Genomic DNA, 27,557 nt, shown 5'->3' on the forward strand with positions numbered 1-27,557 from the left:
ATCCACCACAGTTGCTGCAGAAATGTCAATGCCCCAGAGCTTTGATTTTTTTTGAGAGCTAAACCCAGGAGCAAAACCAAAGCATGCACAAAGTGGCAATTTCTTGTTACCGCTGTTTACAAGGAGCTTAGTAATAAGCATGAGGGAGCGGGGCAACTCAAGCGCTTTTCTGTTAGCATTGGGAGGAACCAGAAATAAAGCAGCTACCTCCTGCTTCTGTATGAACAGTCAGGTTTCCCACTTCACTCCCTCCCCACCATGAGACATTTTAGTTTATGATCCTGGTTTTACAGAGGCGGAGCCCAGATTGGTAAATCCAGTCTAAGAGCCTGCGTGTTTTAAAAGAGATTTTAGCACATTTCCAGAGATATGGGGGACCTTCATCACAGCCACTGCGAGCTGCAGATGCTCTGTGCCTCTGTAAATCAGGATGCTGCTTTCAGTGCCAAAATAAGAATCAACCCATGTTAGGGTCTTCAGCTTTCAGACTGCTGGCCACCAGGGCTGTGCCTTAGTCTCTGAAGGCTTTCTGAGGGGCTTTTTTATTCTCCTTTGAACATGGCAATAAGAAGGCTCCTACCTCCTCCACCTGCTCCAGACATGGAGCTCTGCCCCACCAGCAGCTCAAGGTCAAGGACTGACCACTGGCACATCTGCCTTCATCATGCATTGGTGCCCAGGCTGGAAAACACTTTCCGGGGGGCAGTTTGTCAGACTCCCTGAGGACATCCCTCAGTTTTCACTCAGAAGAGGATGCGAAAAGGGAGCGCACTCGTCCTTTCTCATTTGGGATGGCAGTCAAATCTAGTAAAACGGGGTAGGAGCTGCTGCCAGAACTGGTGGCTGCAAACTGGATGCTTTTGCTGGGCTGGGGAACTAATGGGTCTGTGTGTTTCTGATGGCACTGTGCGGCACGGCATGTCTAACAGGGCAGCGCGAACTTCTCTGCTCCCATCTGGACTCAGATTGTGTCTGGTCCATGGCTCTGCAGGCCTGGGAATGGGTAGGAGTGAAAAATTAGCACTGTTCGTGCCAGGGCCTGACAGAGTCAGATAATGAGGTAAACAGAAGTGTATAAAGAGAGAAAACCTGCAAGGCCTTATGCCTTGCCACAAATGACCCTTTCCAGTAGTTCCTGGTGCTTTGCTGCAAGCTGGGAGAGCAGCTTTGGTGCTGGAGCAGAGTTGTTGGCTTTCAGAGCTGGGGAAGAAAATCCAGTTACATTGAGTGGATGTCTTGAGGGCGTCAGGGCCGTGGGAGGCAGGCGAGGGCAACGGGCAGCATGGGGATGCTGAGAGGTGGTGGGTTTGTCTGCGTGACGCTGAGTGTTGCTCACGCAGACATACCTATTGCAGTACTCACGTTGGCTACTCCTAGCCATGGGGCTGCACAAGCAGGTCATGGAGCACACAGCTGTGCTTACTCGTGTTTACTCACCTTCTCCAGCCGGTTTTACCACAGACGTGGGGTTTTTGTGCTGCCTCAGCTGCAGGCAGCGCCCGAGCCAGGTGGCTTATTACCAGCGGGGCTAGCGACAGGAGATGGGCACAGCTATGGGCCAGCGGGACAGCCCACGGGGCTAACGGGCTGTGGCACCAGTGTCAGGTCAGACGGGGCCGGAGGGCTGATGGGCTGCGCAGCTGGGGTTCCTGTTGTCCGGCTCTGGGACAGGGGGTGTTTTGGGAAGGGATGACACTGCTGTTGCACGAAGCAGGGGCGATGACAACCAGGGTGAGAAGGCGCCCGGGCTCCCCCCGCACTGTTCTGTCCCGGATTAGAGGAGACCAGCCCCGCTGGAGGAGCAGGAGGAGCGCGGCCGGGCCGGGCCGATCCGGGGCGCTGCGGGGCGGTGGCGAGCGCGGAGCCCCGGGAGCCGCGCTCCGCCCCGCTCCGCTCCGCCTCGTCCCGTCCCGCTCCGCTCCGCCCCGCCGGGCCGGTGAGGGCGCCGCGGCCGGTCGCAGGCGGCCGGTCGCAGGTCTGCACCCCGCTCCCAGGCGCCGTCCCTAAAGGTGGGTCGGGGGCTCCGCTCGGGAGGCGGGAGGGGAACGGGGGGCCGGCAGCGGTGGATGGGGCTGCCCCGCTCCCCCCAGCCAGCAGCGAGGCCGTGGGGCTGGGCTGTCAGGGGCCGGAGGGGCAGCACTCCGAGCCCCCCGCCCCGCGGTGGGGTCAGCGGTGGGGGCAGGCCGGGGTTGGGGGCGCACTTTGGGGATGGAGCGCGCCCCGTTTGCCGTTGGCTGGCTCGGCGGTGCCCGGAGCGCAGCCCTGAGCTCGAAACGGTGGTGGGTTTGTGCCCGTGGTAGTTCTCTAGGAAATATCGTCCCAAAACCTCCAGGCAGGCTGCAGGAGCGGGAGGCTGCCGGCACTTTGCACTGGGAAAGGGGCATCTGGCAGGATGCAAAGATGGGGAGTTGCAGCTCTGGTTGGTTTGCTCTAAGGAAGCTGCTGCTGGGCAAGCTGCATGCCTTGCGGAGTTTGATTTGAGGAGAAGAAAGGTTGCAACCAACCCGGCAACTACCTGTTTGCGGGGAGAGGGGCCCAGGTGCTCCATCAGTGCTGGATCCACAGTCCTGCCCCAGCTTGCCAGGGGTGACAGGCCCCTGGGAAGCACTCTTGGACCTGGCACATTTGCTCCATTGCTGCTCGAGTCGAGCATCACGCAGCACCCAGTGGCTTAGGCATGTCTTGGGAGGGCGGCTCATGGAGCCCTCACCCAGCCCTGGATTTTCCGCTGCCCCACAGGTGCTCTGCAGCCCGAGAGGGGCAGGGAGGAGGCCAAGGAAACCGGATCGCTGGTAACCGGGAGCTGTCAGTGTTGAGTTGCAGCTGCCATTTCTTATGCATCGTTGATGTACCTGCCACATAGCGGGGCATTGCATGCGCCTCTCCTTTTGCAGACCTCTGGGCTAGCACAGTTTACAAGTTGTGCTTTCCACCCAGACTCGGTCATGCCTCCTATTGCAGAGCTGCACCTCTCAACCCCTGAGCAAGCCCTGGCTGCAGGAAGCCCTGCCTGGCAGACCCTGTGGAATGCTTGATGCGGCCCTGCCCCTTGATGGGGTGGTGGCTTTGCCCAGCAGAGGGATGAGAAGCACGAGCAGGGGACCACCGGGTGGTAGCCAGGAGGTGAGCTAGATGAGCTGCGGACACCTCTGGCCTTCAGAGCCTTGAGTCAAACCTGTCTCCTAGGGGGAAATATTCCCTGCTGCTCCATCAGCAGGGGCAAGGTGAAACAGCTCCGGGGCTCTGTTCTGCCTCCTCTGTCAGGGATACAGCATGGTGCTTGATTCCCAAAATCCCGCCAAATTAAAAAGAGAAGAAGAGAGGAAAGATGCCGGCCTTGCTGGGGTCAGCAGCTGTCCCCATGCTCGAGGCTGTTGGGCTCTGCAGCCTGGCCATCCTGCCCTGACCGTACAAACACGGTGTGCTGGTGCTGTGGGGGCTGCGAGGGGACGGTGTCTGGTTGCATGAAGGAGCAGCTGTAGATTCCTGCCAGCTTTGGAAGGGGAGAGCTCTTGAGGGCACAGGCTCGATCTGAAATGTAGCTTTATGAAAATACTCCCTCTGTGGCCTCTTCCTCCTCTGCATTTGGTAGCTCGGCAGCCAACAGCTTCAGTGGGGGTGAGCCACTGCTTTGTAATTAAGTCATACACACCTCAACCACAAGGCAGATCTCTCCTGTAAATCAAAATACTAAATCATCAGGCTTTTTTACCTCTTATTCATGGCAGCTTTCTAAAGATGGTGCAGTTAGTTAAGAGGGAAAAACTTGCAGGCAGCACCTTCCCACGAAGCTGTTTAGCGTGTTGCAGTTCATCAGGCTGGGGCAAACACCCCAGAGGCAGAGGGAGCTGATGGGTGCAAGGGATGCTGGGGCTGCCAGCAGCAGTGCTCAGGGCAGAGCTGTGCCTCTGAGCAGCGGGTTGGGGCAGGTGCACAAAGCAGAAAGTATCAGTATTTCATGGGAATGGCCTGGGAAAAGGCAGGGCATGTCTGCGGATGGATGGAAGGAGGAGAGGATCATATAGGCAATGGAGGCAACGTGGATGGGCAGGGACCTCAGGCTCTGAGCACCGATACCTGTTGATGCTGCTCTAGGACACGGTCACAGTGCCTTGAATCAGTGTCCTGGTGAGCAAGTCTGAGTGTCACACAGCTGCAGCACGGTGTCCTGCGGCATCCTTGTCCTATGGCATCCTTGTTCTGCAACAAGGTGCCAACTCCCTTGGGCAGGGATGCAGGAGTGATCCCTGGCAGGGATCCAGGATTAACCAGCTCTGCAGCCAGGGGCTCGCTGCTGGCCCTACAGCAGCTACCAGGGATGGCAAATTGTGATGTAGATGCTTGAGGGTTTTCACATTTCTTCTCTTGGGTGCACCCAGCAGCATGGTGGGCAGGAGCTGTGCTTCTGAGGGCACAGGCCATGGTGGCCAACCAGTTTTCCAGCATGGAAATGGCTGTGTGTTTCTGGACAGGCAGCGCCTGCCACCCCACTTCTGGGTCATCTACCACATGCCCAGGGCTTGGGATGGGAAACTTCCTGGCACAGGGCTTGGGCACAAACAGTGAGGTTGCCCCGTGGAGGCAGAACAGCACCTATGGGTGTGGTGTCCCACTGGTAAATGAAATTATGAATGAAGTTGTTATGGAATAATGAAAACCCAAGATTTTGCCCAAAGTGGTGAAAAATTCTGCTTGGCCTTGTTGTTCATGCAGCGCAGCTGCCAGGGCATCCTGCACTGTGACCTCCAGCCGGGAGGCAGAGGCTCGGGCATGGGAAGGGCTGGGGAGCAGCACTACATCTCCTCAGAGCTGTGCTTGGAGCATGTCCCCTGCCCCATTTTTGGTGGTGGAGCCGTGCCTGCCGTAGCCACGCATGGTGGGTCAGTGGCTTGCAGCAGGGATCCCGACATCTCACATTCATCGCAGGAAGGTGGGCTTCCACCTGGGGGTACCAGCAGTGTCACTTATATTTGTTGGGAAGGAGCTTTCCAAGGGTTTCTGGCCATGCCAAGCTGCCTGGTGCAAGCGGGGATCAGCTCAGCGTGACGGGCAGTAAGGTCCCAATCCCTGGGCTTCCAGCCACTTCGGAGAGGGGCAGACCTGGAGGTTTTCATTCATTTCATCCACATGCTGCTCAGCCACTGCTACAGCCAGACACGTGTGAGCGCTCAGGTCTTTGGGTGGCACAGAGTTGCTCAGCAGCAGCTCCAGGGATTTGGCTCACCTCTCTATCAGTGCTGGTCATGTTCATCTCATCTGCAGCATGCTCCTCTGGTCTCTTGGTATTGTCTCTCAGTTTTCCTTCCCTTGAGCATCTCCAATCTATTCTGTCTCTATTCCTTGCACGTCTATCATTGTATAGCAATTAAGATTAGAGAGTTAAAAGCCTTATCAGCTCCCTAGTGGGAGATGCATGAGTCAGCTCCTCGCAGGACCATGTGGCAGTTCAAAAAAGTCATGACTTTTCTTGCATGGAGGTTCCTTTAATTTTAAAACATAACCCATGGAATTGCAAAGAGCCAGGAGGGTATTCAACCTGCATTTAAAATGTTAGACTAGGAGCAGAGCTAAATGTGCCAGCCTGGTGCCATCCTCTTGAGCTGAGGGACCTACAGGGGACAGACACACAGCTCTGGGACAATCAGTAAGATCGGTGTTCAGAAACTATTGCCTTCAAGATCCTGGGAGATGCTGTCTGAAATGGATAGGAGGCTTCAAAATTGCAGCTTGCTCCAGTCAACATGAAATTTCAGGTTTCAGAGTCACCTGATGCCCACACATTGGGAGACAAAAGCATCTTGTCCTGCATCTCCTGCCTTTGCAGGCAGCAAGGTCCTGCAGCTCCTGGTGATGATCACCCGTACCCTGGGCATGGGTCCCTGGGTGGGAGTATAGCCAGGGACACTGCCTGTATGGGAAGATGCCTCCGTTTGGGCCCTGTGATGTGACCCATCACGTGGCTGTGCAGTGAGCTAGCTGTCTTCCTGCCAGGGATGAAGATACCCGAGAGGCCTGGAGGTGGCTCTGGAAATCCCAGGGGCAAGAGCAGGGTGGATCAAGAGCATGGCACAGTCCCTGAGAGCTAGGGTGACAGTGTTGCAGCTCCCCGGTGTTCCCAGGGGTTGGGGCTTTGTAACCCAGGTTTTAGGATTACATGATAAGCATAGTTTCTTGGTTTTCTTTCCTTTTCCTTTTGTGTTTGCAGGGGAAAGTGTGAAAACTTCGATGCTGAAGTTTTAAATATAAATTAACAATAAGCTTCAGATATGCTGTGCATTTTAACTCGTGATTTTTAACTAGCTCCGGTGGGGGGTGTTGCAGTAAGTCTAGCTTGGGATTTTTTTGATCGCCTTGGGGTTGGCAATATTGCAGGTTTCTCAGGTCAAACAAGAAGGGATCTTGTTGGACAAGAAGAGCAGAGGGAAAAGCAGGAGCCTGTCTCAGAAGTGCCAGCATTTTCTGAATTGCAAAACCCCATCTTGAGTCGTTCATCTCGCTGAACAGTTATCCGGAGGACTTGCTGTTCTAAGTGTGTGGCCTGGCATCCTGTCTAGCTGGGGCTGGTCCCCACCAGAAGACCTCCATCTCCCATCAGCAGTGTCAGTAACAGCACATACCCTCCACGGGTGAGCCAAGGTCCTCCTGGTACCCTTCTGAGTTGGCAGGAGTGGCTCTGCTCTCTGCACATTGCTCCTTCCCCCCTGGTTGTTCTCTGTCTCTCTGGCGTGCAGCAAAGCTGCAGGTAGCAGCTGACAACACAATTGTCTTCCCAAGAGATTCTTCTTAACAGATGTGCTTCTCCAGATGTGCTCTGCTCTTCCCTTGCCAGAGGCATTTCTCTGCCAGGGCTGATACAACCAGACAGGATTGTAGGGCTCATGAAAATTGGCACATTTCTGAATGCAATTGTTCAGTTGTCTGTGATGGGGTATCTTCAGTTTTCCACCAAGCTGTGACATCACCTTGTTCTTTGGGAAGAAGTTCTTTGAGTGCTACATCAAAAGGAACCGATTGGGTTGAAATGTTCATTCTGCCTGCTCTGGGCCCATACATGCTGCATCAGTTTTTCAGCTTCTTCACCTTTTGGGTTTTTTTTCCTCTGTTATTTCAAAAGAAAAGTCTTGAAGGGAAGAAGAAACTTTGGGAGAGTCAAGATGTGCATTTAGACATCATTAACTGCATCTATTTTGAGGGGTATTTATGCATTACCAGTTGCTCAGCACTGGTAGGTAAGTAATCTTGGGTCTTGAAGGAGCTAAAGAAACAGGTTTTCCAGCCCTTAAGACCAACCATTAAGATGTCCACAAACTGCTTTTGTCTGAATATTGGTTCTAACAGTCAGCACTTCCTTTTTACGTTAGAAGATGATGGTGCTATTATTTTTCATATGGCCCAGTCACTTGTTTCCCTTCAGCTTCAGGCTTCTTGGATCATGCCCACGTTCACGCCGATGCTCAGCCATCTACTAGCCACTATGACCCAGCCAGCCAGCAGATGCAATACCACAAAGACCAAGGGAGCAAGGGAAGGAGAACAAGGCAAGCAGAGCTGCAGGCCGAGCAAGGCTTTTACTTCACCTGACGTGTGACTGCTCCCATGGTGTGTGCAGGCTGTCAGAAACTGCTCTCTTGGTGTTCCCTCATGTCTGCCGTTCAAAAATGAAATGACACTAAGTTTCACTGGCAGTTGGCATCACTCTCTGGTTTCCCTTTTCCCTCCGTGATGTCCAGGCTAACAGGAGGTGTTAATGCCCTCAGCCTTTCCTCATTCTGAGAGCTGAATTTTCTTCTGAAATTACCCAAATGGAAGCCTGATGTTTCTGGAGTGAGAAACACACAAAATGAGAACTAACTTCTCCTGGGTGATGAAGGGATTGAGAACCGCCCTCTGCAGGTCTTGGGGATACTGGTGGGCAAAAAACTGGATGTGACCTGGCTTCAGTGTGCGCTCGCACACTGATGCAGCCCAGAAACTAACCGTGTGCTGGGCTGCATCAAAAGGAGCATGAGCAGCAGGTTGAAGGAGGGGATTCTTCCCCCTCTACTCTGCTCTGTGAGACCCCCCTGCAGTCCTGACCCAGCTCTGGGGCAACAACACAAGAGGGACATGAAGCTGTTGGAGCGAGTCCAGAGGAGGCCACAGAGATGCTGCGAGGGCTGGAGCAGCTCTGCTCTGGAGCCAGGCTGAGAGAGCTGGGCTGGGTCAGCCTGGAGAAGAGAAGGCTCCTCAAGGGGAGACCTTAGAGCAGCTTTTTAATACAGAAAGTGGACATATAAGAAAGACAGAGAAAGGCTTTTTCCTGTGGCAAAGTATGAGAGATGACAGTTTTAAACTGAAACAGGATGGATTTGGGTTGGACATAAGGAAGAAATTTTTTACAATGAGGGTGGTGAGGCGCTGGCACAGGGTGCCCAGAGAAGCTGTGGCTGCCCCATCCCTGGCAGTGTTCAAGGCCAGGTTGGACACAGGGGCTTGGAGCAACCTGCTCTAGCGGAAGGTGTCCCTGCCTGTGGCAGGGGGTTGGAGCTGGGTGAGCTTTAAGGTCCCTTCCAACACAAACCAGTCTGGGATTCTGCTCCAGAAGTGATCTACCAGAACTGTTGGGCATTTTGGCCTTGAAAACAAACACCCAAAACCCAACAGGTCTCTGTCCTCAAGAGACCCTCATGTCTTAAGGATGTGTTTTGTTACCCGTGTTGCTGTCTGTCCCCCCCCGGTCATTGCCAACCTCATCCAGAAGGGCAGTGACCCCCCACAGCACTGGTCCTCCTTGGATGCTCTCCAGGCCACGGAGCAGCATTCCTGCTGGCTGGAAATGCCAGTTGCCTTGTGGCAACAACCACACTAGTGCTTGCTTTGTTGCATACTAATGAGTGCTAATTGGCCTGGTTATCAATGTTGTGTGGGAGCCGTTAGCAGCACATCTCCAGCAGCTGTACACCTCACCTGATGGCTCAGCCTGAGCCAGGAAAGGCATGGAAACCTCCAGAGGGTGGCCCTGCTTGGAGAGGGAAAACATCACCAAGGTTTGCTACAAGCTAGGAGGAGAGAGAGAGGCTTGATGGAGCTGGCATGCACCAGTGGTCTTGAGAAAAAACTCTATCATGCATGTGGGTAATGTGTGATACTGTGTTTGCAGGACGTGTTGAGCTGATCTCACGCAGGGGGTAGCCCTGGTGCAGGCAGGACAGCATCCAGACCCACAGTACACCAGGGCTTCTGCCAGTGGAAGAGTTGCGGTTGTTGCTCCAGAGGTGGCTCTGCTCATTTTGGACGTGTGGCCTGTTGACCTGGGACTTGTAAGTGGCTTCTTTAAAGCTGAAAATCAGTTTGCACCAGCTGGGAACGGCACCCGTAACTTGTCTGGCATTTGAATCCTGATGATTATCCCCCATGAAGATCAGCAAGTTTCAGACCAGGTCCCGGTGACCACATTTCATTTTAATTTACTCTTTCTTTGTTCATGTAATGACGGGAGTTTTTCCAAAGAAAGGACTTGTAAGGAGAGGGGATCAAAATGTCGGGAGTAGCAGCAGGGAAGGATGGAGCAGCAGCCAGGCGCGGGGTGTGAGCACAGGGGATGCTCAGCCGGGATGCAGCCCTGAGGAGCACGATATGGATATTTTTTTCCCTCCCACCAGTTATTAGGAGCAAATAGGGAATGAGCTATTGCACTTCCTCCCCAGCTGCTAACGACGGGAGACTTGCTTATGGTCGTGCGCTGGAAGCTAATTAAAACCAGTGACAATAGTAATTGAGTAAGGATGCTTGAGGATAAGTATGACCTCATGTCTAAAATGGTAATGAGGCCTATTAAAATCCCCACCAAAAAGAGAAATGAAAGAGGGAACAGAGGCAAAGGTGGTGCGAGGGGAGCGGGAGCAGGCGGGGACAATACCTTGGCAGCCAGAGCGCCGGGAGGGATGGGGAGCATGGAGGTGCCAGGCTTTTAAATCTCCTTAATAAAGAGCCCGCTCCTCAGCTGGCCAGGCTGCTGCTCGGGCCACGTCAGCCAAAACACTGTGGTACGTGTGTAATTGAAGTGCCTTCCTCCCCTGCTCACCCGGGCCTGGGTGTAGGTCCTATTAAGCACCAGCAACACTTGTTGCTGTTTGTTGTTGTCTCCGCTTGCTGGTTCTTTGCCTGAAGAAGTGAATGTGCCAGGAAATGGCAGCAGCTGCTGGCACGGAGAGAGACCTGTGGAGATATGTCCTGAAATCACACTGGTGTGGGGAGATGGGTTGGCAGAGGAAAGCTGCGTCAAGCTCGGGGTGCCGGGTGCCATGCTCCAGCTCAGACCAGCACAGCTCCTGGTTTTGGGTCCTCAACTGGGGTGTAGGGGCCAGGGGCCGCTGTGACCTTGCTGTGTATTGCTCTGCAGGGTGGTACAGCAGGGCTTGGGATGCCACCGTGCTCCGCAGGAACGTGCACCCCGTGCTGACTCGCCTTGCTGCAGAGGACACCAAGAGGGACGGCGGGAGGTGGGTGCTCCCTGTCCTGGCTCTGGATGTGCGCTGCATCAGTCGGGGTAAGCTCAGCCCTGGGGTGCTAGACCCCTTCCTTACGCCCTGCTGATGGGGGAAGATGTGGTATACACCAAAGGCTTCCTCTCGTTGGAGAAAGCTGACCCCTGTCCTTCTGGCAGGGGTGAAGGTACAGCTGGATGACGGCTGAGGATGTGCTATGGAGCCAGGATTCAACTGCTCTCAGCTCTGCAATGGCAGCTCCAGTTTTGGCAGCCAGGAGCAGCATCAGCGGGCGCTGCAGGAGCTCTGCACTGTCACAGTGGTACGTACGGAGGCAGGGGAGCACTCTTGGCAGAGGTTTGCTCCGCAAGGTGTGGATTTGGGTGGAGGGATAGAGAGGGGGCACAGCTGTCCGGGCACAGCTGTCCAGCCACAGGCAGCATGCTGTCACCTCCTGGGATAGCCTCCAAGACAAGCCCTGTCTAGGTGACACCCAGCAGTTAGCCAGAAGGTGAGGAAGCAGCCACAACAGCCAAGTTGTGTCAAGCAGCCCTCCCATGTGTTGCCCAGCCACTTAGGAGTGGCCTGGGATGCCTCCTCTGCCCTTGACCTTTCCCATCCCCTGGAACTTCAAAGTGCTTTTCAAATATGAATAGAGCCAGATTTAATTAAAAGTCATCGTCTATAATAAGTGGTACCTCCCCCTACCACTAAGCCAGTAGAAATGACGCTGGGATGCACTTAGTTGCAGTTGGCTCTGCATGAGGCTGCTGGATGGACCAGCAAGGCTTGGCCTGCCTGGTTCTCCACGATGTCCTGCAGGACCATGGACCTTTAATTAGAAGACCATAAGCTGCTTGGCTGCTCTGGCTCAGGCAGCTGCCTTGCAATTAATATTCCCCCTGCTAGGGCCAGGATTTACTCAGCTCAGCGGCAAACAAAGCGCTCCATCAACTTCAAGTAGCATCAACATCCAGGGAAACAGTGGTTGAGTGGGGACAGGACGTATGTGTTTGGAAAGGAAAGGTGGAAACCACAGAGGTGTTTCTGATGCTTGGGTGGTTCCTGGGAAAAGGGTGCAGTAATGCTTTCAGCAGCAGCCAGAGCTGGAAAGATGTTGCTGGTGGATGCAGCTGGAAGTGAAGTGGGGGAGCCCTGGGATGCCAAGTCTGCCCTGCTCGTCTTACTGGCAAAAGCCAGGTGATAGTCACGGGCTTGACCACACAGGACACAGAAATAGGATGGCATTACAGCCTCGTACCAGCCCTGAGCAGCCCCATCAGCTCCAGGCAGGAGGGAAGATGGTCCTGATTCTTGCCAAGTGATGGGTTTTTCATGGCAGGTCCTGGTGCAAGGGGAGGGGGACCAACCTGGCTGACCATCTCCACTGTGTGGTGCGGACTTCATTTCCCATAGAGCCAAAAGACCCCCCAGGAAATGGGGAGAGGAGGTGGGGAGTGGTTTGCAGGAGAGAGATGAATCCCCAGGGATCCCTTCACACTGCTGCAAAGCAGGGCCGAGCACGCAGCTGTATCCCAGCGTAATGCAGCAGCTCTTGGCTGCCTGTGTTTCCCAGCCAGGGGCTTGCCTTACCCTGAGACCAGAGTGACTCCAGCATGTGGGCTGGCAGGAGCCCGCAGGTCACCCATGCTCATGTGGCAGTGACACGTTTTTGATTTAAGAATTATGTGTTGGCTTTAATTCTCCAGGCTGTGCCATGTTCTTGCTTACCCAGAGGAGAAGGAGCTCAGCTGGGGAAGAGGGAGACAAGGCATGGGCTTGAAACGACTGTCTTCTTCCTGCAGATTTATTTCCAGCAAGGCTGGAAGCAGAAACAGCTCAGACCTTGAGGGAAGAACTGAAAGTTTGGGGCACTGGCAGCTGTCAGGAAAATAGTCTCCTGCCATAGAAATTGCATGCAGGTGAACCGGAATACCTCAGAAAGCACCAGAGAAGTTAGTGAGGAGGTGTGTGACAGCTCAGTCTCTGTCATCTTCCTTCCCCTTAAAGGGAAGTTAAGTAAAAGTAATACTTTACTATGTGTGAACCAACCCACACGTGCAGACCCTGTTAAAAATGCTGGAGTTTTTTTAGATCCGTGACAGAAATAGGTTTCTTTTTTCACACAAGATCATTTTATCCAGCCTATGTTAATAGGGAGATAGCAGAGAGTATTTTCTATGGAGATGTAAAACCATAAAGTCGCCTGCGTGCAAGGGGAGAGGTGCCTCCCTCACACCCGCGCTGGGAGTGTCCCTCAAAAGCCAGTTTTCAGTTGTTGTCTACCAAGGACCAGCGGGGAGAGGTGGAGCCCAGCCCGGTGTGTCACTGCCTAACACGGCTGACAAACGCTGTCCCACTCCCTTCTCTGTGCCTCCTGCACCGGCAGCTCTGCCGCTGGCTCCCGGCTGGTTGGGTACCTCGACGTGTAGGGGTGAGGGTGGGAGCCAAGGATGTGCTGCCCAATTCTCAAAGCAGTGTGCTACAAACCGGGGTCTTTCTCCAGAGAAGGACAGTGGGGGAACTGTCGCCTATTTTCCCCTCTCCCACGACCAGGGCTGCCTGAGGTTTCTGAGTCACTTCATTATGGATTTGGCTAGTTGGCCTTAAGATGAAGGCTCCTGGTCTGCCCTCTCCTCCTGTGCACTCAGCAAGTGGCAGAGTATGCGTCCTGTCTACACACATCTCACTAGCCCTGCCCTGTGAGTCTTGGCTTGGTGCAGTGGTGTCAGCAATGTCCTCTTCCTCCTCGCCCCATTTCCCTCCTGCAGACATCCTCTGACCGCAGTGGGAAGAGCTCCCCATCCTTCTCTGCTGCTCTTCTGGGAGTTGTGTGGACATTCCTGACTGGAGGAGTCCTGCTGGCACTCTTCTTTCTTGTTTTCACCATTCGCTTCAGGAAAAACAGGTAAGGGCTTCCCTCTTTTGCTGTGAGAGTTCCCCCAAGCTGGAGCAGTAGGGTCGGGCTCCTTCAGGACCGGGCTCTGAGCTGATGGCCGGCTAAGGGTCAGGAGGGTACAAGACTGAGGGAGCAGCATGGGACAAGCAAGGGCACTTCCAGGGGTATTGCAGCTTTCTCCATCACACCCAGTGTTGACCAGTGGTGGAGACAGTCCTGCTTGGACTGCTGCCTTCCTCCCAAAGGCAGGGAGCTGTGGACATGGGAGTGCATGGATGCCCTCTGGTTTGGCACAGGCAGCAGTGCATCGTCTCATCCCAAAGGTGCTATTCAATAAAACCATCAGCACGACTGAGCAGAAAGAGACCTGGTCTCTTTCTCCACTCCACAGTCCTGAGATCACCAGTTTGAGCAGCACAGCTCCATGAACAAAGCCATCATGCTCTCTACAGTGTGCACATGTCCTTCCTGCTGTTGGGCCACTTGCAGTTTGCAGTTATTGCTAACCTTTTTTCATCTTGGTGGTTGCCCATATTGATGGGGAACATGATCTCCATTGGTAAGAGAAGCTGGTGTTGAAGTGCAGGCTTTCCTTGGTGCTGTTCAGTCTGTACAAAGCACATAAAAAGTCCTGCTTCCCTGAATGCAGCATAAATCAAGCAGAAGGCTCTGCAGTTCTGCATAGCTCAAACTGCCTCAGCCAGCACTTAGCCTTCCTCAGCAATTCTGGATGTCTCTCCTGCCTTCTTGCCACCTTCTCTGCAGCTTCACTGGTCCCTTGGTCTCTCAACTACTTCTTCCCCCCAGGATACATCCCTTTTCCAAGCTTGACCTGGAAAAGCCTTTGTGCTCCATGTGCTGTCATTTTGCATAGAGATGTGCATCTGTGCGCGGGCTGGGCTCTGCTGTTTCAGTGCTCTGGTTGAGTTAAGGAAATTAATGTTCCTTCTAATCACCATGCATTCAGGAGGGTTCTGCTCCTAAGGGTTTCTATTGAGCCCTATGCCTGCAGCAGTGCAGTAGCTGCATGACCTGCACCCCGGCCTCAAGCACGTGATTTACTGAAGCAGAGTGGTTCTGGGTTTGGTGACCACCTTAACTGATTATCAAATTATTTAGGCCCCTGAAGGTATTCTCAGAGCAAGCTGTAATGAATGTGTGTTATTTATTTGCACTGCAGCAAATAAATACTGCTCTGTCTACTGAACCTGGGAGGGCAAAGGAGGCCTTATTCAGCGTGCAGCTGAGCGAGTGAACTGATGAGTATCTTTCCCAGCACAGCAAGGAAGGCAGGGAAGGAGAGAGCCAGGTTGAGTCCTAGGCTCTGCGTCTGTGAGGCTGCAAGCCAGGAAGGAGCTCAAGGGTAAAGAAATGAAATGGCTTTTAGCAGCAGAAAGGATGGAGCTACACGGGGGGATGGCAGGAGCCACTGCTTTCGTTTGATGGGCTTGCTGGAGAAGGGTGACAGGTCGAGAGAGATTGGTGGGTTGATTCTCCCCTCCCTGAATACAGTTACAGGATTATGAGTCATGGGGTGAAATTACAGAGGGGAAGCTGTAACCTGAACATTGCTGGCAGCTTCCTAACATCGAGGCTGTGCTGAGGGTGGAGGTATCTCCTCCAGGGAAGGAGCAGTGGGAAGAGCCTGTTCCTGGAGGCATTTGTAGCTACTGTACCCAAGCTTACTGTTGGGGACAGTCACCGTAGCTGCTTTGGTGAGGTTTTTCTGCTCCTTTACAGCAGAGGACAGTGGAGGAAGATGTTGGCCTTGAATCCGGGGGGCAGAGCTGGGTGCTGTGCTGTGTGCCACCTGCATGGCCATGGGACATTGCTTCCCCTGGCTCTGTGCTGCTGTGGGGATGTGTGGCCACAGCACAGTCTTGTCCATAAAGACACTGGCTGAAGCTGCCTCACGGATGCTTTTCTGTGCCACAGAACCATTCAAGGGGTAGGGTGCCATGGGGCAAGCCTGGTATGTGTTTGCTTTGGGGAGAAGGGGTCTTGCTGTCGTATAGGAGTAGTGGAGTAGGGCAAAATGAATGCTTTAAGGAGAGTGAAGCCCTCCTTAAAGGGGATGATAGGGTATGTCCCATGGAGCCATGGCTGAGCTTCTGGAGGAGGGAGGTGTGAAGAGCAGGGCCTGGGATGAGACAGTGTGTCAGCATCCCTTATGGCCATCATAATCTCTGTAAGGGGACCTTCCCCCTGTGCTGCCAGGTCATGATGCTCAGTAACTATCACCACCTTCCCTGCTTTGTTTCCTGGAGGATTGTGAAGATGTCCAGCCCTAATCTGAACATTGTGACCCTGCTGGGCAGCGGCTTGACTTACACTAGTGCTTACCTCTTTGGGATTCAGGAGCAGAGCCTGCCATCCGGAGACTCAGTGGAAAAGCTTATTCAGGTGAGTGGGAGGTTTGCTGGAATGGGTGCCTTCATACATGCACACATGTGCATGTATATATGTGTTTGTAGGTGCTCTCTCTTGGCTGCAGCCTGTCACGACCTCACTGCTGGGCACATTTGGCCAGGCTGTGTTTTCCACATACACAAAACACAACTGGATATTTCCCATCTGAATGGCCTTTGCTGTTCGTGCAAGCCCCAGTTGCAGGTGTGATTCTTGGCTACACAACAGATCTTGATCAAAACGCTGCCCTGTGTGATGAACCCCCGTGTGCTGACCTGGGGCAGCCACCCTGCCTCACCCTCCACACTGGGGACTGAGAGAGAGCAGCCCTGCCATCCTGCTCAGCCGCTGGCTGAGGACAATTAATGGAGGTGCCATTTATTGGTGATTTATTGGTGCTGGGACCCTCCGTGCCCCTGCTGCTCGCCAGCTGCCTGCCTCTCCCTGCCTGCCTCTCTGACAAGAAGAAGCCTCTCACGGTGGGGAGGAAAAGGCAACGGAGGAATAGAATCACAGAATGGTTTGGGTTGGAAGGGACCCTCAAAGTTCATCTAGTGCAACCCCCCTGCAATGAGCAGGGACATCTTCAAGGAGGTCAGGTTGCCCAGAACCACATTCAGCCTGGCCTTGAATGTCTCTAGGGATGGGGCATCCACCACCTCTCTGGGCAACCCATGCCAGTGTTTTACCACCCTCATCGTAAAGAATTTTTTCCTCACATCCAGCCTGAATCTCCCCTCTTTTAGTTTAAAACCATCACCCCTCGTCCTGTCCCAACAGACCCTGCTAAAAAGTCTCTCCCCGTCTTTCTTATAGGCCCCATTTAAGAACTGAAAGGCTGCAATAAGGTCTCCCTGGAGTCTTCTCTTCTCCAGCTGAAAAACCCCAACTCTCAGCCTTTCCTCATAGCAGAGGTGCTCCATCCCTCTGACCATTTTTGTGCCCCTCCTCTGGACTCTCACCAATAGGTCCATGTCTTTCCAGTACTGAGGACTCCAGAGCTGGCCGCAGGTGGAGTCTCACCAGAGCAGAGGAGCAATATGTGCCTTTTAATTCATTTCAACCTATGGCCAGCTTTCTAGTGTCCAGTGTGACCCTCCAGAAGGCACATGCGCACCCATGTTTATTGCGCCCCTGGGTGGGAGGGTGCGGGTGTCCCTGCGAGCTGCCCCCTCAGCCCCTCACTCTGCCCCGGCAGGTTCGGCTCTGCCTGCTCTGCGTGGGGACCTCGCTGGTGTTCGGCCCCGTCCTGGGCAAGAGCTGGCGGCTCTACAGGGTGTTCACCCAGCGGGTGCCGGACAAGCGGGTGGTGAGTACAGAGCACCCGGGGAGGGGGGACACTGGCAAGCCCCAGGCAATGTGGGGTAGCAGGGAACAGCAGCACGTGATGAGGATGGGTGCCACTGGCACAGCGCTGGTTTCACACCTGGCTGGGCATGGGCTCTTCATCTATTCCTGCACGGTGAGACAGGAGCTTTTCCACGCTGCAGGCAAGCAAGTGCTCTGCCAGGCTGCCTGTTCCCATCACCAAGAGAGATCTTGTTCTCATTTTACATTGGCCACGTGCCTTCATTACACTACACACCACTGTTTGTGTCCAGGTCTGGGCTGATGGGTTTTGTGGGATGAAAATAAAGCAGGTATCCTGAAAGAATATCTTGAAAGAAGGGAGGGAGAGCTGGGTACTCCTCTGCAGCACTGAAGGAAAGGGATACCGCAGCTGGGGGGGAAACAGGAGCCACCTAGATATGAATTTGTGCGTGTGACAGTGCCTGTACAGCTTTTGGTGGCCACTTTCCAACAGTGAAAAAATTAAGTCTCAGATGAAAGGTGAGATGAGGAGAACTGGGTACCAGCAAGTACTCCCATTCCTGAGGCACCAGGATCTGTGTTAAACTTGCACAATCGTAATCCTACCAGCTTTTTTTCCCCACCCTTTTCATCTCTGCTTGTGATACGAGCGTAAGGAATGATGCTCTTGTTTTGGAGAGCTGTTTTCTGTCATCGCATTTACTGGCTAGCCCTAGCATCAGAGGGGTGTTGGTTAGCCTGGTTAGGTCTCCAAGAGTTTGGGAGCTTGAGACAGAGATCTTGTGGCTGACTCAGATGTAGGCGAGCCACCGGTCTCCAGTCTGAGAGAAGTATTAGGACGGATGCATCCCTTGGAAGAAACAACCAGAAAGAGACCCAAGGGGATGGAGGTTGTTGGTGTCCATTTGCCCCCCATGGTAGCGTTTACTTCTTGCGTGTTTGCAGATTATCAAGGACCTCCAGCTGCTGGCGATGGTGGCAGCATTGGTGCTGGCGGACGCCGTGTTGCTCTTGACATGGGTATTCTCTGATCCAGTCCAGTGCTTCCGAAGCCTCAGTGTCTCACTCCGGGTAAGAGGATGAGGAGGGACAGTGGAGGGTTGCACTGTGTCCTGTCTGATCTGATCTCTCTGGACAAAGTTAGAGGATGGTCAGGTGTTTGGAGGTGCTGTTTAAAAACAGAAAGAAAAACAAGCCAGAAAGCCGTCTGGGTGCTCCGGGTTGGGTTTATGTCCAGTCTGTTACAGAGATGAGGGTCTGCTGCAAAATTTCCAGGCCTGCGCAGGTCACCTGGGTGGCACAGGAGAGGTCCATGGCATCTGCAGATGCTTTAGAGAAAAGTTTAACCAGCCCTTTTGGCAGCAGAGTGCCCGAATCTTCCTTGCTTTAATCCTCTGCCCCTGGCAGCACCAGCTCTGGCCGTTCCTCTTAGGAATTTACAGAGGAGACCTGCTCAGATGTGTGCACCTATCTGGACAAGGGTCTGCGCCTGCTCCCAGGCCAGGGCGGCAGCCTTCACTCCTGCCTTCCCCTTGCCTCCTAGGTGACAGAGAAAGGCATGACCTGCTCAGTGAGCCGGGTGCAGTCCTGCGCATCTCTTTATTCCGATCTTTGGCTCGTTCTCATTTTAGGGTTTAAGGTATGTAACCTCTTTATTGATTCTTCCATTATATTTCTCTTCTCCCAGCCTCCCAGCTTAAACTGTTTAGCAATGTTCGTAGTTTCGCTGCCTGCCTAAGCTACGTGCCTATTGCAGATTCCAGCTACTCCTGTTCATCTCGAAAGCCCTCCCATGTCCAGCCCTTCCCATCTGGATGTTTTCTTGCATTCCCTTGTAAAAGATCTTAGCCACTTTTTCCCCTGCTTCACCATCTCTTTCACATACACTGTGCACATACTGTCTCTCCAGTTCTCTGCCTGCAACTCTCCCATGCCTCATCCATCTCCCTTCTTAAAACTTGTGTCTTACTATTTTCTAAAGCACGCTTTTTCCGTAAGGCCTCAGGTGATTGTCCACTGCAGAGATGCACTCTGTGGCTCAGCCCCCGAGTCCTCTGACTCCAAATCAAGGAGGTGCTGATGACAAGTGCTTGGTGCCTACCCATACAGGATGTGTATCACCTAAATTATACCACTGAGGTACACTTTCACTGATGTTGCTCTGCTCATGGCCATTCGTATTCCAGGAGAGTTATTTGTGCTGATGTAACCATGTAGGTATAATTATCACTGTAATTATCTGTGGTCTCATGTCCCCGGGTTGGCAGAGGCTGGACGCATTTCAGAAAGCTGATGTTGATGAAGCTTCTGAGATCACAGCCTTTCTTTGGGAATGGCTCCATCTCTGCGTGCAGTACAGGCAGTTCCTTTCTGACTCAGTGTAATATAGAATCATAGAATGGTTTGGGTTGGAAAGAACCTCAAGATCATCCAGTCCCAACTCCCTGCCATACGTAGGGACGCCTCACACTAGACCATGTCACCCAAGGTTCTGTCCAACCTGGCCTTGAACACTGCCAGGGATGGAGCATTTACCGCTTCTTGGGCAGCCTGTGCCAGTGCCTCAGCACCCTCACAGTAAAGAACTTCTTCCTTATATCTAAACTGAACTTGCCCTGTTTCAGTTTGAACCCATCACCCCTTGTACTATCGCCGCAGTCCCTGATGAACAGTCCCTCTGCAGCATCCTTGTAGGCCATTGACCATCTACCCAAAATTGTAGGAAAAAGAGCAGAAAGAGACTTCGCCAAATGGCCGAGCCCTTTTCCCCACTACACTTAATTTTAAACACATTAGTCTAGCCTGTCCTTAAAAGTCCTTGGGTGCTAAGGACTGCAGGCATTCCCCAGCCTTTGGTGCTGTGTCTTCACCTCTCATTTTGTCCACAGTTTGTGTTAGGCTTTGGACAGGTAGTGCTTTCACCTACAGCTCCTACAAAGTGCTTTTTGAAATCAAACATCGCCATTGCCGGTGCCAAGTACTCTTCATTAGCGTTGTGTTGAACCTGATCCTACTGGAGTTGTTTCTTTAGTGGTTTCTCTGGAGTTAATCTGGATTTACACTCACGTGAGAGTAGGCTCTGTCTCTGCGTGTACATAGCACTTCTTAGCTTCCACAGCATTAATGTGCTCAGCCCTTTTTGAAACTGCTCAGTTTATTATCCTGGTTTTCCTGGCCCAAAGCAATGAACAGAAATGACTGGCCAAGGACATGCCTGGAATTAGGAACAAAGTTCTCTGCTCAAGATTAAAACAAACAAACAAACACCTTAGTGCTGTGCTTACTGAAAGTCCTGGTTCACCAGACAGCAGTGCTGCTGTGTCCCAGATAGATTATATGAATTTTAATGCGACTTTGGTGCTGGATTTTTTCTTGCTCAGGGATTAAGAGTCGGCTTTGCCTTTGGCCATGTACTTGGAGGTGTGCCAGGGAGAACGTGGTTATGTGACCCAGTGTGGATCCTATGAAGCAGGGATGGACATCAGCCTAGTTTCTAGTGAGGCACATCTCACTACTACAACTTCCCTTGAGAATTCATGGTGCTCTCAAGTTGGGAGTCTCACCAAAGACCATGGGCATGAATCTCTTTTGCCTTTAAGAGTGTCCCTCCAGACTCTATCCCTGGCAGTGGCCATTGTGCTCATCAAGCAGCCACAGCATGGAGGGGTCCTGAAGGATCTACAGAACATTTGCACCATAGGTCACAAAGCGCTGCTTGATGCCCAAATAACAATTTAACATCTCTTAGTCCAACTGTTGAACTTACCGGGTAGCACAGGAGTAATGTAGGAGTCCTGTTCCCTGTATTCTGGGTTCTTGCAAGAGCAGGGATTTTGTTAGAAGGCCAGGTTGGACAGAGCCTTGGGTGACATGGTCTAGTGCGAGGCGTCCCTGTCCATGGCAGGGGGGTTGGAACTGGATGATCTTAAGATCCTTTCCAACCTGAACCATTCTGTGATTCTATGATTCTGAAGGCAGACCATGCCTTGTGCTACAGAGGCAGGAAAAAAATACTCGGCATTTCCTGACGGTGTGCTCTGGGAAAGGAGGGGTTCATCCTGCTGGGTAGTTTAATCCTGGGCACACTGGAAAAATGCACATGTGGGACACTGGCGGAGCAGCACAGTAAGGGAGCCTGCTCTGAAACAACTGACCTGCTCCAGGGGAGAGAGGGCTTCTGTGTACGGTGCACTTCTCTAGCCCCTGTCACCGCTGCTAGGGTCAGGCAGGAAACAGCCAAGGGAAGGGAGAAGGATTGCACCTGGTAGTTTCCTGGATTTCTATTTAAAGAGGAACCAAGTACATCCTCTTCCCTCCAGTCTAAACCTCTGCTTCTTCTGCCTTGCTTTTTCCTCCTGAATGTCCTTCTGAATCTCCTTCCTGCTCCTTCAGAGGCATGTTGTTGCTCCTTGATGGCACCGCTGCACCCCTGCAGGGATCTCTGTCTCTTGTCTGTCTTTGCTGCTTCTGCTCCAGGCTGCCCAAGGAGAGGTTTTCACATCATTCCTCTACCACCCATGTCCTGCTCTGTGGCATCACCTTCTGACCTGACCCTCAGCTCCTCGTGCCCCTCAGTCAGGACCCCCAGGGCCTGCCAGTGCCTTTGCTCCTGCCCTCCCTCCCCAGCCCCACTTCTGACCCGCAGCAGCACGCGGGGTGTTTGCTGCAGCGTCACCACCGCGCACTGAAGGGCTGCATTATAGATCAAAGAGCGTTAATTAGGATGGTGCTGAGTGTATCTGAGCTCACCGGGCTCGGCAGGACGTGGGGGTTGGCACCATCAGGCTGTAATTTTCCACACTCTGGAAACCTCTCTTTTCTGCTTCCAGAGCATCCTCCTGCTGTATGGGACCTACTTGGCTGGTCTGACCGACAACGTCAGCTCCCCGCCAGTCAACCAGTCCTTGACGCTCATCGTTGGGGTCAACCTTGTTTTCCTGGCTGCCAGCACTGTCTGCTTAGTTCACCGCTTCTTCCGTGCTTGGCACAACTTGCTGTTTGGTTTTACCTCTGGAGGCATCTTTGTGTGTACGACCACGATCAACTGCTTCATCTTTGTCCCACAGGTATGCTGTCACGTCTGTCCCACCCGCTGCCTGGAAACAGGCACGGTTTTGGACATTAAGAACTGCAGCCATGTGGCCCAAACTGCTTATTTTTCTGCTTCTTTCCCCAAATGCCTGGGCTCACCTGCACACCTCATTCTCCAAGCCCCTCGTGGCTCTGCTTCCCCAGGCAAGACCCTTGAGTCTCCACGAAGTGCAGGGGCATTGCAGAGGGGCTGCTCAGAAACCCTTCCTGCAAGAGTGTGCCATGGGTAGCAGCCACACAGAGGGCACATGTGGAGACGAAGCAGCTGCTGCCCTCCTCCTCCCCTATATAGGTGGTGAGATCTGTCCTTCATACAGTTGTCTTCTCCTCATACCCCATGCACTCACTCCCACCAAGGGTTCTGCCCATGGCAGGGATGGAGCCGGGCTCAGAGTCTTTGTGGCTGGTGTTCCCCAGGGAAGGCTGTCCTCTCTGCTCTTGGAGAAGGAAGCTGGGGCTTGCCACAAGTGAGGAGGAGGACATTGAGATGTTTGAAGGAAGCCTTTTGTGGCGAGGTGAGGCTCTTCTGCTTCCTGTGTCCTCCAGGAGCAGCCTGGTGTCTGGCCACAACATTAGTGGGAAAAATGCTCCCATTGTTACAGGGAGAGGAAACAGTTGTTTACTCAGTTTAATGTTTGGAGGGATGTTTGGGCTCAAGGAAATGAGGTGAGAAAGGGAGGAAGAAGTAAAACTGAAGAAAGAGCACATCTGTGTAAGAGAGGGCTTGAGAGATCTCAGCCATGTGTATAAATACCAATGGGGGTGGAGCAGGGAAGGGGGAGCCAGGCTTTTCCCAGTGGTGTCCGCTGATGGGACAGGGAATGAAGGGCACAAACTGAAACACAGGAAATTCTATTTAAACATCAGAAAACCTTTTTGGTCTTGTTTTGTTTTGTTTTATTTTCTATGGAAGTTGCAAAGCACTGGAGCAGGTTGCCCAGAGAGGTTGTGGGGTCTCCGTCCTTGGAGGTATTCAAGACCCAGCTGGACATGGTCCTGGGCAATCTGCTCCAGTTGACCTTGTTTGAGCAGGGTGGTTGGACTAGGTGACGTCCAGAGGTCCCTTCCTATCTCAGCAGGTGTAGTTTAACTGCAGGGTCCCAACTGACTGGATGAGCAGCCCTTGGGAGCAGGATCCAAACCTCCCCCGACAAACACCATGCCTGCTGGTGATGCTCTGTCAAGCGTGAGGTCTCTCGGAGTGAGGGCAGAGGAGCTGACGAGCTGTACTTGCAGCCTGCCTGTGCCATTTTTCTGCCGTAGCCTGGGGGCCTTGAGCATTTTATTTAACTTGGATCTTTTAATTCATCAGCTTATTTTTCCTAATGGGCTTGCTCTTCTATTGCTCATCCGAGATCAACAAGCAGCTAGAGCTGGGCTGTGCAAGGCAGACACTAGATGAGAAAGCAGATACTAAGCATTGCTGGTTTTCAGCTTGTCGCTGGTGATTCGGGGATGAGGAGGTGTGTGTGACACAGTCTTTGTTTGTCACAGAGTCAGGGAGGGGGGAGAAGAGGGAGGGGGCTTTTAGCAGCGTGCTCAGAGGTTGCAGCGCAGGCAGGCACTGACCCTCTCTGCAGTAAAAGCTGGAGCCAGGGACAGGGTAGGGCTCAGATGGGAGGGAGGCTCCCAGTGTCACTGCCGTGTCTCCTGCTGCCCATGCCTGCTCCTCCATCACACCCTGCCTTTGTCTTCCCCTCTCCATCCCTTTGTCTCCTTGGCGCTGGAGCTGCGCCTGCCTCCCGCCGCGTCGGCAGGGGCTGTGCATGCCGCACGGATAACGCCCTCCTCTTCTCCCCAGCTCAGGCAGTGGAAAGCCTTTGAAGAAGAAAGCCAAACCATGAGCCACATGGCAAAATACTTCACCAGCCCAAGCAGGAGCTGCCGCTCGGTGTACAGCGAGGAGCAGCTTTATCAGCTAATAGGGGAGAAAAACTCCATGAAGAGGCTGCTCACCGAGGTACAGAGCTCTGCCGGCCTCCCTCAGCCTCACTGGCTTCTCCCCTTCCCTTTCACGGGTTGAAGGCTTTGCAGGGTGGGAAGCGCTTCCTAACAACTCCGTCCACACTGGCAATCCCCCTCCGGCTTCTTCCCTCCTGAGGGGAAGAGCTGCTTTGTTTTGTCACAGCGCTCTGCACCCCAAAGCGCCAAAATGTAAGCATAATCTGGAGGGTTTCAAGGGAAAAAAACCCAACCATCACATAGGGAGAAGAGCAGGAGAGCCTGGTTCCCACAGCCCAGTCAAAAGTGGTTAATTTAGAGGGGAGATCTCCGTCTCAGGAAAGCCTCCAGCCTCCTGCTCCCTCGCCTGCACTGCACGGCCGGGAGCACCCCAGCTTATACAGCTGCCTGCCCCAGTGCACCCACAGGCTTCCTGCACCCACATCTGGGGGGTTCTGGGGGGCTCCATGGGAGGACGAGGTCACACACGCTGCCGGTGGGGCTCTCGCAGGCTTGCTGCTGCGGTGCCCCAGAGCACCTCTCCACGCAGGGCAGGGTGATGAGCTTTCTGGCAGCACCGGGTGGTGTTTTGTACCCTCTACCTGCCCCATGCTTGGTGCTTGACGGGTGTGTTTGTTTGACGCAGAAGAACGCCGTGATCGAGAGCCTGCAGGAGCAAGTGAGCAGCGCCAAGGAGAAGCTGATGAGGCTGATGTCTGCGGAGAGCGGCTGTGACCCCCATGCGATGCCGCCAGCTCCCTGCACCGGGAGCACAGGGCAGTGTGGGGATGTGCGGGGTGGCTGCTGCCCCCCGGATCCGGAGCGGGATGGGTGGCATCCTCCCTGCTTGCCTCTTTGCAGCAATGCCCAGGACCTCCAGAAACATGTGAGCCATGTGAGCCACGAGCCTGTTTGCTCTCGGGTGATGATTTTTGACAACAGGGATGAAATTGAACGTGGCCTGAAAGATGTCCAGGAGTGCGGGGCACCCATGGGACAGGAGCAGCCTTCGGAGCAGCTACCAGACCAGGACATCTCGGCTGGTGTGGCCTGGGAGCTGTCCCCCAAAGTCAGCTATGTGAGCAGCGAGAAGCTGCGGGAAATCTTGCAAGACCTGAGCCTGGATGGCAAAACCTACAGCCCGGCATTACCTGGGGGTCTCCCGCATGGCAGCCAGGGCCCCCCAAGGGAGCAGGAAGGAATGTGGGGGGCCCAGGAGGGCTATCTGGGCAACCACACACCCTTCAGCCCCTACGTGGCGAGACGGCGGCGGAGGATCCCGCTGTCCCCTGGCTCTACCCACTGCCATGGACACATGTCCCCTCATGCCACGTGTGGGGTGAAGGAGGCGAGCGGCTGGGGCTGTGGGGAGTCAGCACATATCTCCCTGGGGAGGGAAGGGGAGGTGGCTGGCAGACGGCTCCTGCACCCGCCAGCACCGTCCCCTCCAGCCATCTCTGGGGAGGCCTGCCTCCAGCCAGAGGGATGGCCAGGATGGCCGGAATCCCAGGGATCTTCGTTGTGCATCCTGCGGGAGCAGCAGCGGCGGCAGGGAGCCCTAAGGGGACCTGCCGAGCCCTCCCTGCGCTCGCTGTACTATTACCCGGACTCGGACTCCAGCAGCATCAGCAGCTCTGAGGAGATGTTCCACGGCTGCCACCGGCCCTGCTGCGAGCTCTGCTTCCAGAGCCCGCGCGGCTCCCTGGGCAGCAGCAGCACGGACACGGACACAGAGCCCAGCAGCTGCACGGGCCACCGGACACAGCACCAGAGCGGGCCCCAGCCCGTGGTGAATTTCAAAGAAGATCTGAAACCCACCTTTGTGTGATGGGGAGCAGCCCTGCCCCGCAGGCAAGTGCCCTCCCGCCCCTGGAACACTACTCGTTTTCAAAGCCACGTGTGCCTCTGAAGGATGCGTTTTGCGCTGGCATCTGGGGTTGGGAATAAACTTGCCCTGCTCCAGATTGCAGTGTCAGCCGCAGCCTGGTCAGTGGTGACTGCACTTTTGGCTGAGAGGTGGATGGCAGTGGTTTTGTCCCAGCTACTCTGGGCAGCTGCCTGCACCCCACAGATACCCAGCACGTTTGTTCATCCTGGTGCTGGCAGTGGAAAGATGGGCAGGGTGCCCAGGAGAGCCCAACCTTCATCATCTCAGAGGGCTTTCCCTGGTGCAGCGAGGAAACAGCACTGTGTGTCAGAACCATGCGTGGCCTCTTGCACACAACAGACAGATGGAGGACTCCTTCCCCCGAGGCTGATGATGCAGAGCCTCCCACCAGCATCACACCCCGCTGGAGATGGGAGATGCACGGACACCAGAAGCAGTTGCAGGCTGCCACTCACCTGGGCTGTGCTGCTCCCTGGCAAAGCAAGGACCTCGTCAGGAGGCTTTCAGGGTTGGGGTTTTTTGGTAGCATCTGAATGAGGAAATGGAGCCCAAAGGTGATGTCCCTGGAGGAGTCTTTGCATTTTGTGTAGTTGCACAGTTGTAGGTGAGGCTCGGGTCAGAGCTGAAGGGAAAGACAAGCTAGTGATCATAAAAGAGGATCTGAAAAGGTTCTTCTTGGGTTGTTTTTTTTGCCTTGTGTTTCTGCCCTTCTGTATGTGTTTGTATGGATCTGGAATGAGGTTTGTTTAAATTAATATGGTTTGTTTCATTTTTATCTTAGAAATACCAAGAACAGTAAACCCACTGTGCCTGCTTTTTGGTGGGTATTTGTGAAGCATTTCAGCATATCGTTGCCTCCACAGGAGAAGTTCAGGATGCTGAGACCTGACACATGGAGCATAAAAAACCCTCTGGAGAAAGGCTCTGTTAAAAGGGCAGGTGGCACAGGAATCCCAAACCCAGTTTTGAATGGTGCATGTTAGCACTGTCCTCTCCGTTATCCTGTATGACGGTGAAATCCCTCACTGCTGACATTTTTTCCCCATTGCCTCAGCAGTTTTCCAAGCTTCCTGACTTTCTAAAGCAAATCACCAAACCCAATAATCTGATGGGGAATGATATTCCCATTACCCCTCTTTGCTTCTAAAATGGAAACACCCCAGAGTATAATCCAAAATTTTTCTGGTCACCTTTTGCTAACAGAAACCACTTTCTTTCGTGTTTTATTTCACAGCTCTCTGAGCACTGACAGCTCTGGCTGGGGTGAAATGCATTGACTGCAGTCCCCTAATTCTTCAGGGCAAATCCGCAGCAGGGACTGGAGATGGGGAAGCCCAGGCAAGATGTGAGGAAGGTGGAAGGTCTCCTGTGGTGCCAGCAGAAGGGTGGGCTGCCCTTTCTGATGAGGAGGGATGCTGAACAAGCCAGAGGTGGGTGGGGGTGAGCTTAGAAGGGCACGCCACAACCCGCCTCCCCACACCACTTTGTTGAGCACTCCCAAAAAGCAGTTTTTACCATCTAAATCCACCCTGTGCCATGCCAACACTGCAGA

The 27,557-nt window shown here is 53.7% G+C and overlaps 1 protein-coding gene across 4 annotated transcripts; it reads left to right on the forward strand.

Annotated features, from left to right (window-relative positions):
- Window positions 1-1,922: 1,922 nt before the first annotated feature.
- Window positions 1,923-26,760, forward strand: GPR156 (G protein-coupled receptor 156). Of its 4 annotated transcripts, XM_030471910.1 has the most exons (12): window positions 1,934-2,009; window positions 9,140-9,299; window positions 10,382-10,528; window positions 10,646-10,788; window positions 13,238-13,374; window positions 15,633-15,768; window positions 16,973-17,083; window positions 18,031-18,156; window positions 18,629-18,724; window positions 21,915-22,151; window positions 23,978-24,136; window positions 24,764-26,760. In XM_030471910.1, exons 4-12 carry the CDS (start codon window positions 10,684-10,686, stop codon window positions 25,943-25,945), a joined length of 2,289 nt encoding a protein of 762 aa, XP_030327770.1. In that variant the 5' UTR covers window positions 1,934-2,009; window positions 9,140-9,299; window positions 10,382-10,528; window positions 10,646-10,683; the 3' UTR covers window positions 25,946-26,760. The 4 variants fall into 4 exon arrangements, with proteins under 4 accessions (XP_030327773.1, XP_030327772.1, XP_030327770.1 ...); XM_030471912.1 differs by lacking the exon at window positions 9,140-9,299 and having other exon boundaries at window positions 1,929-2,009; XM_030471911.1 differs by lacking the exon at window positions 1,934-2,009 and having other exon boundaries at window positions 8,917-9,299.
- The last annotated feature ends 797 nt before the right edge of the window (window positions 26,761-27,557 follow it).

The sequence above is a fragment of the Strigops habroptila genome, chromosome 2 (genome assembly GCF_004027225.2).
Source record: "Strigops habroptila isolate Jane chromosome 2, bStrHab1.2.pri, whole genome shotgun sequence".
Lineage (NCBI taxonomy): Eukaryota > Metazoa > Chordata > Aves > Psittaciformes > Psittacidae > Strigops > Strigops habroptila.

Coding starts and splice junctions, on each gene's coding strand:
- GPR156 (XM_030471912.1), top strand. CDS start 10,684: ATGGAGCCAGGATTCAACTGCTCTCAGCTCTGCAATGGCAGCTCCAGT. Junction 13,375..15,632: donor ATTCGCTTCAGGAAAAACAG/GTAAGGGCTTCC, acceptor TGTTTCCTGGAG/GATTGTGAAGATGTCCAGCC. Junction 18,725..21,914: donor TTCTCATTTTAGGGTTTAAG/GTATGTAACCTC, acceptor TTCTGCTTCCAG/AGCATCCTCCTGCTGTATGG.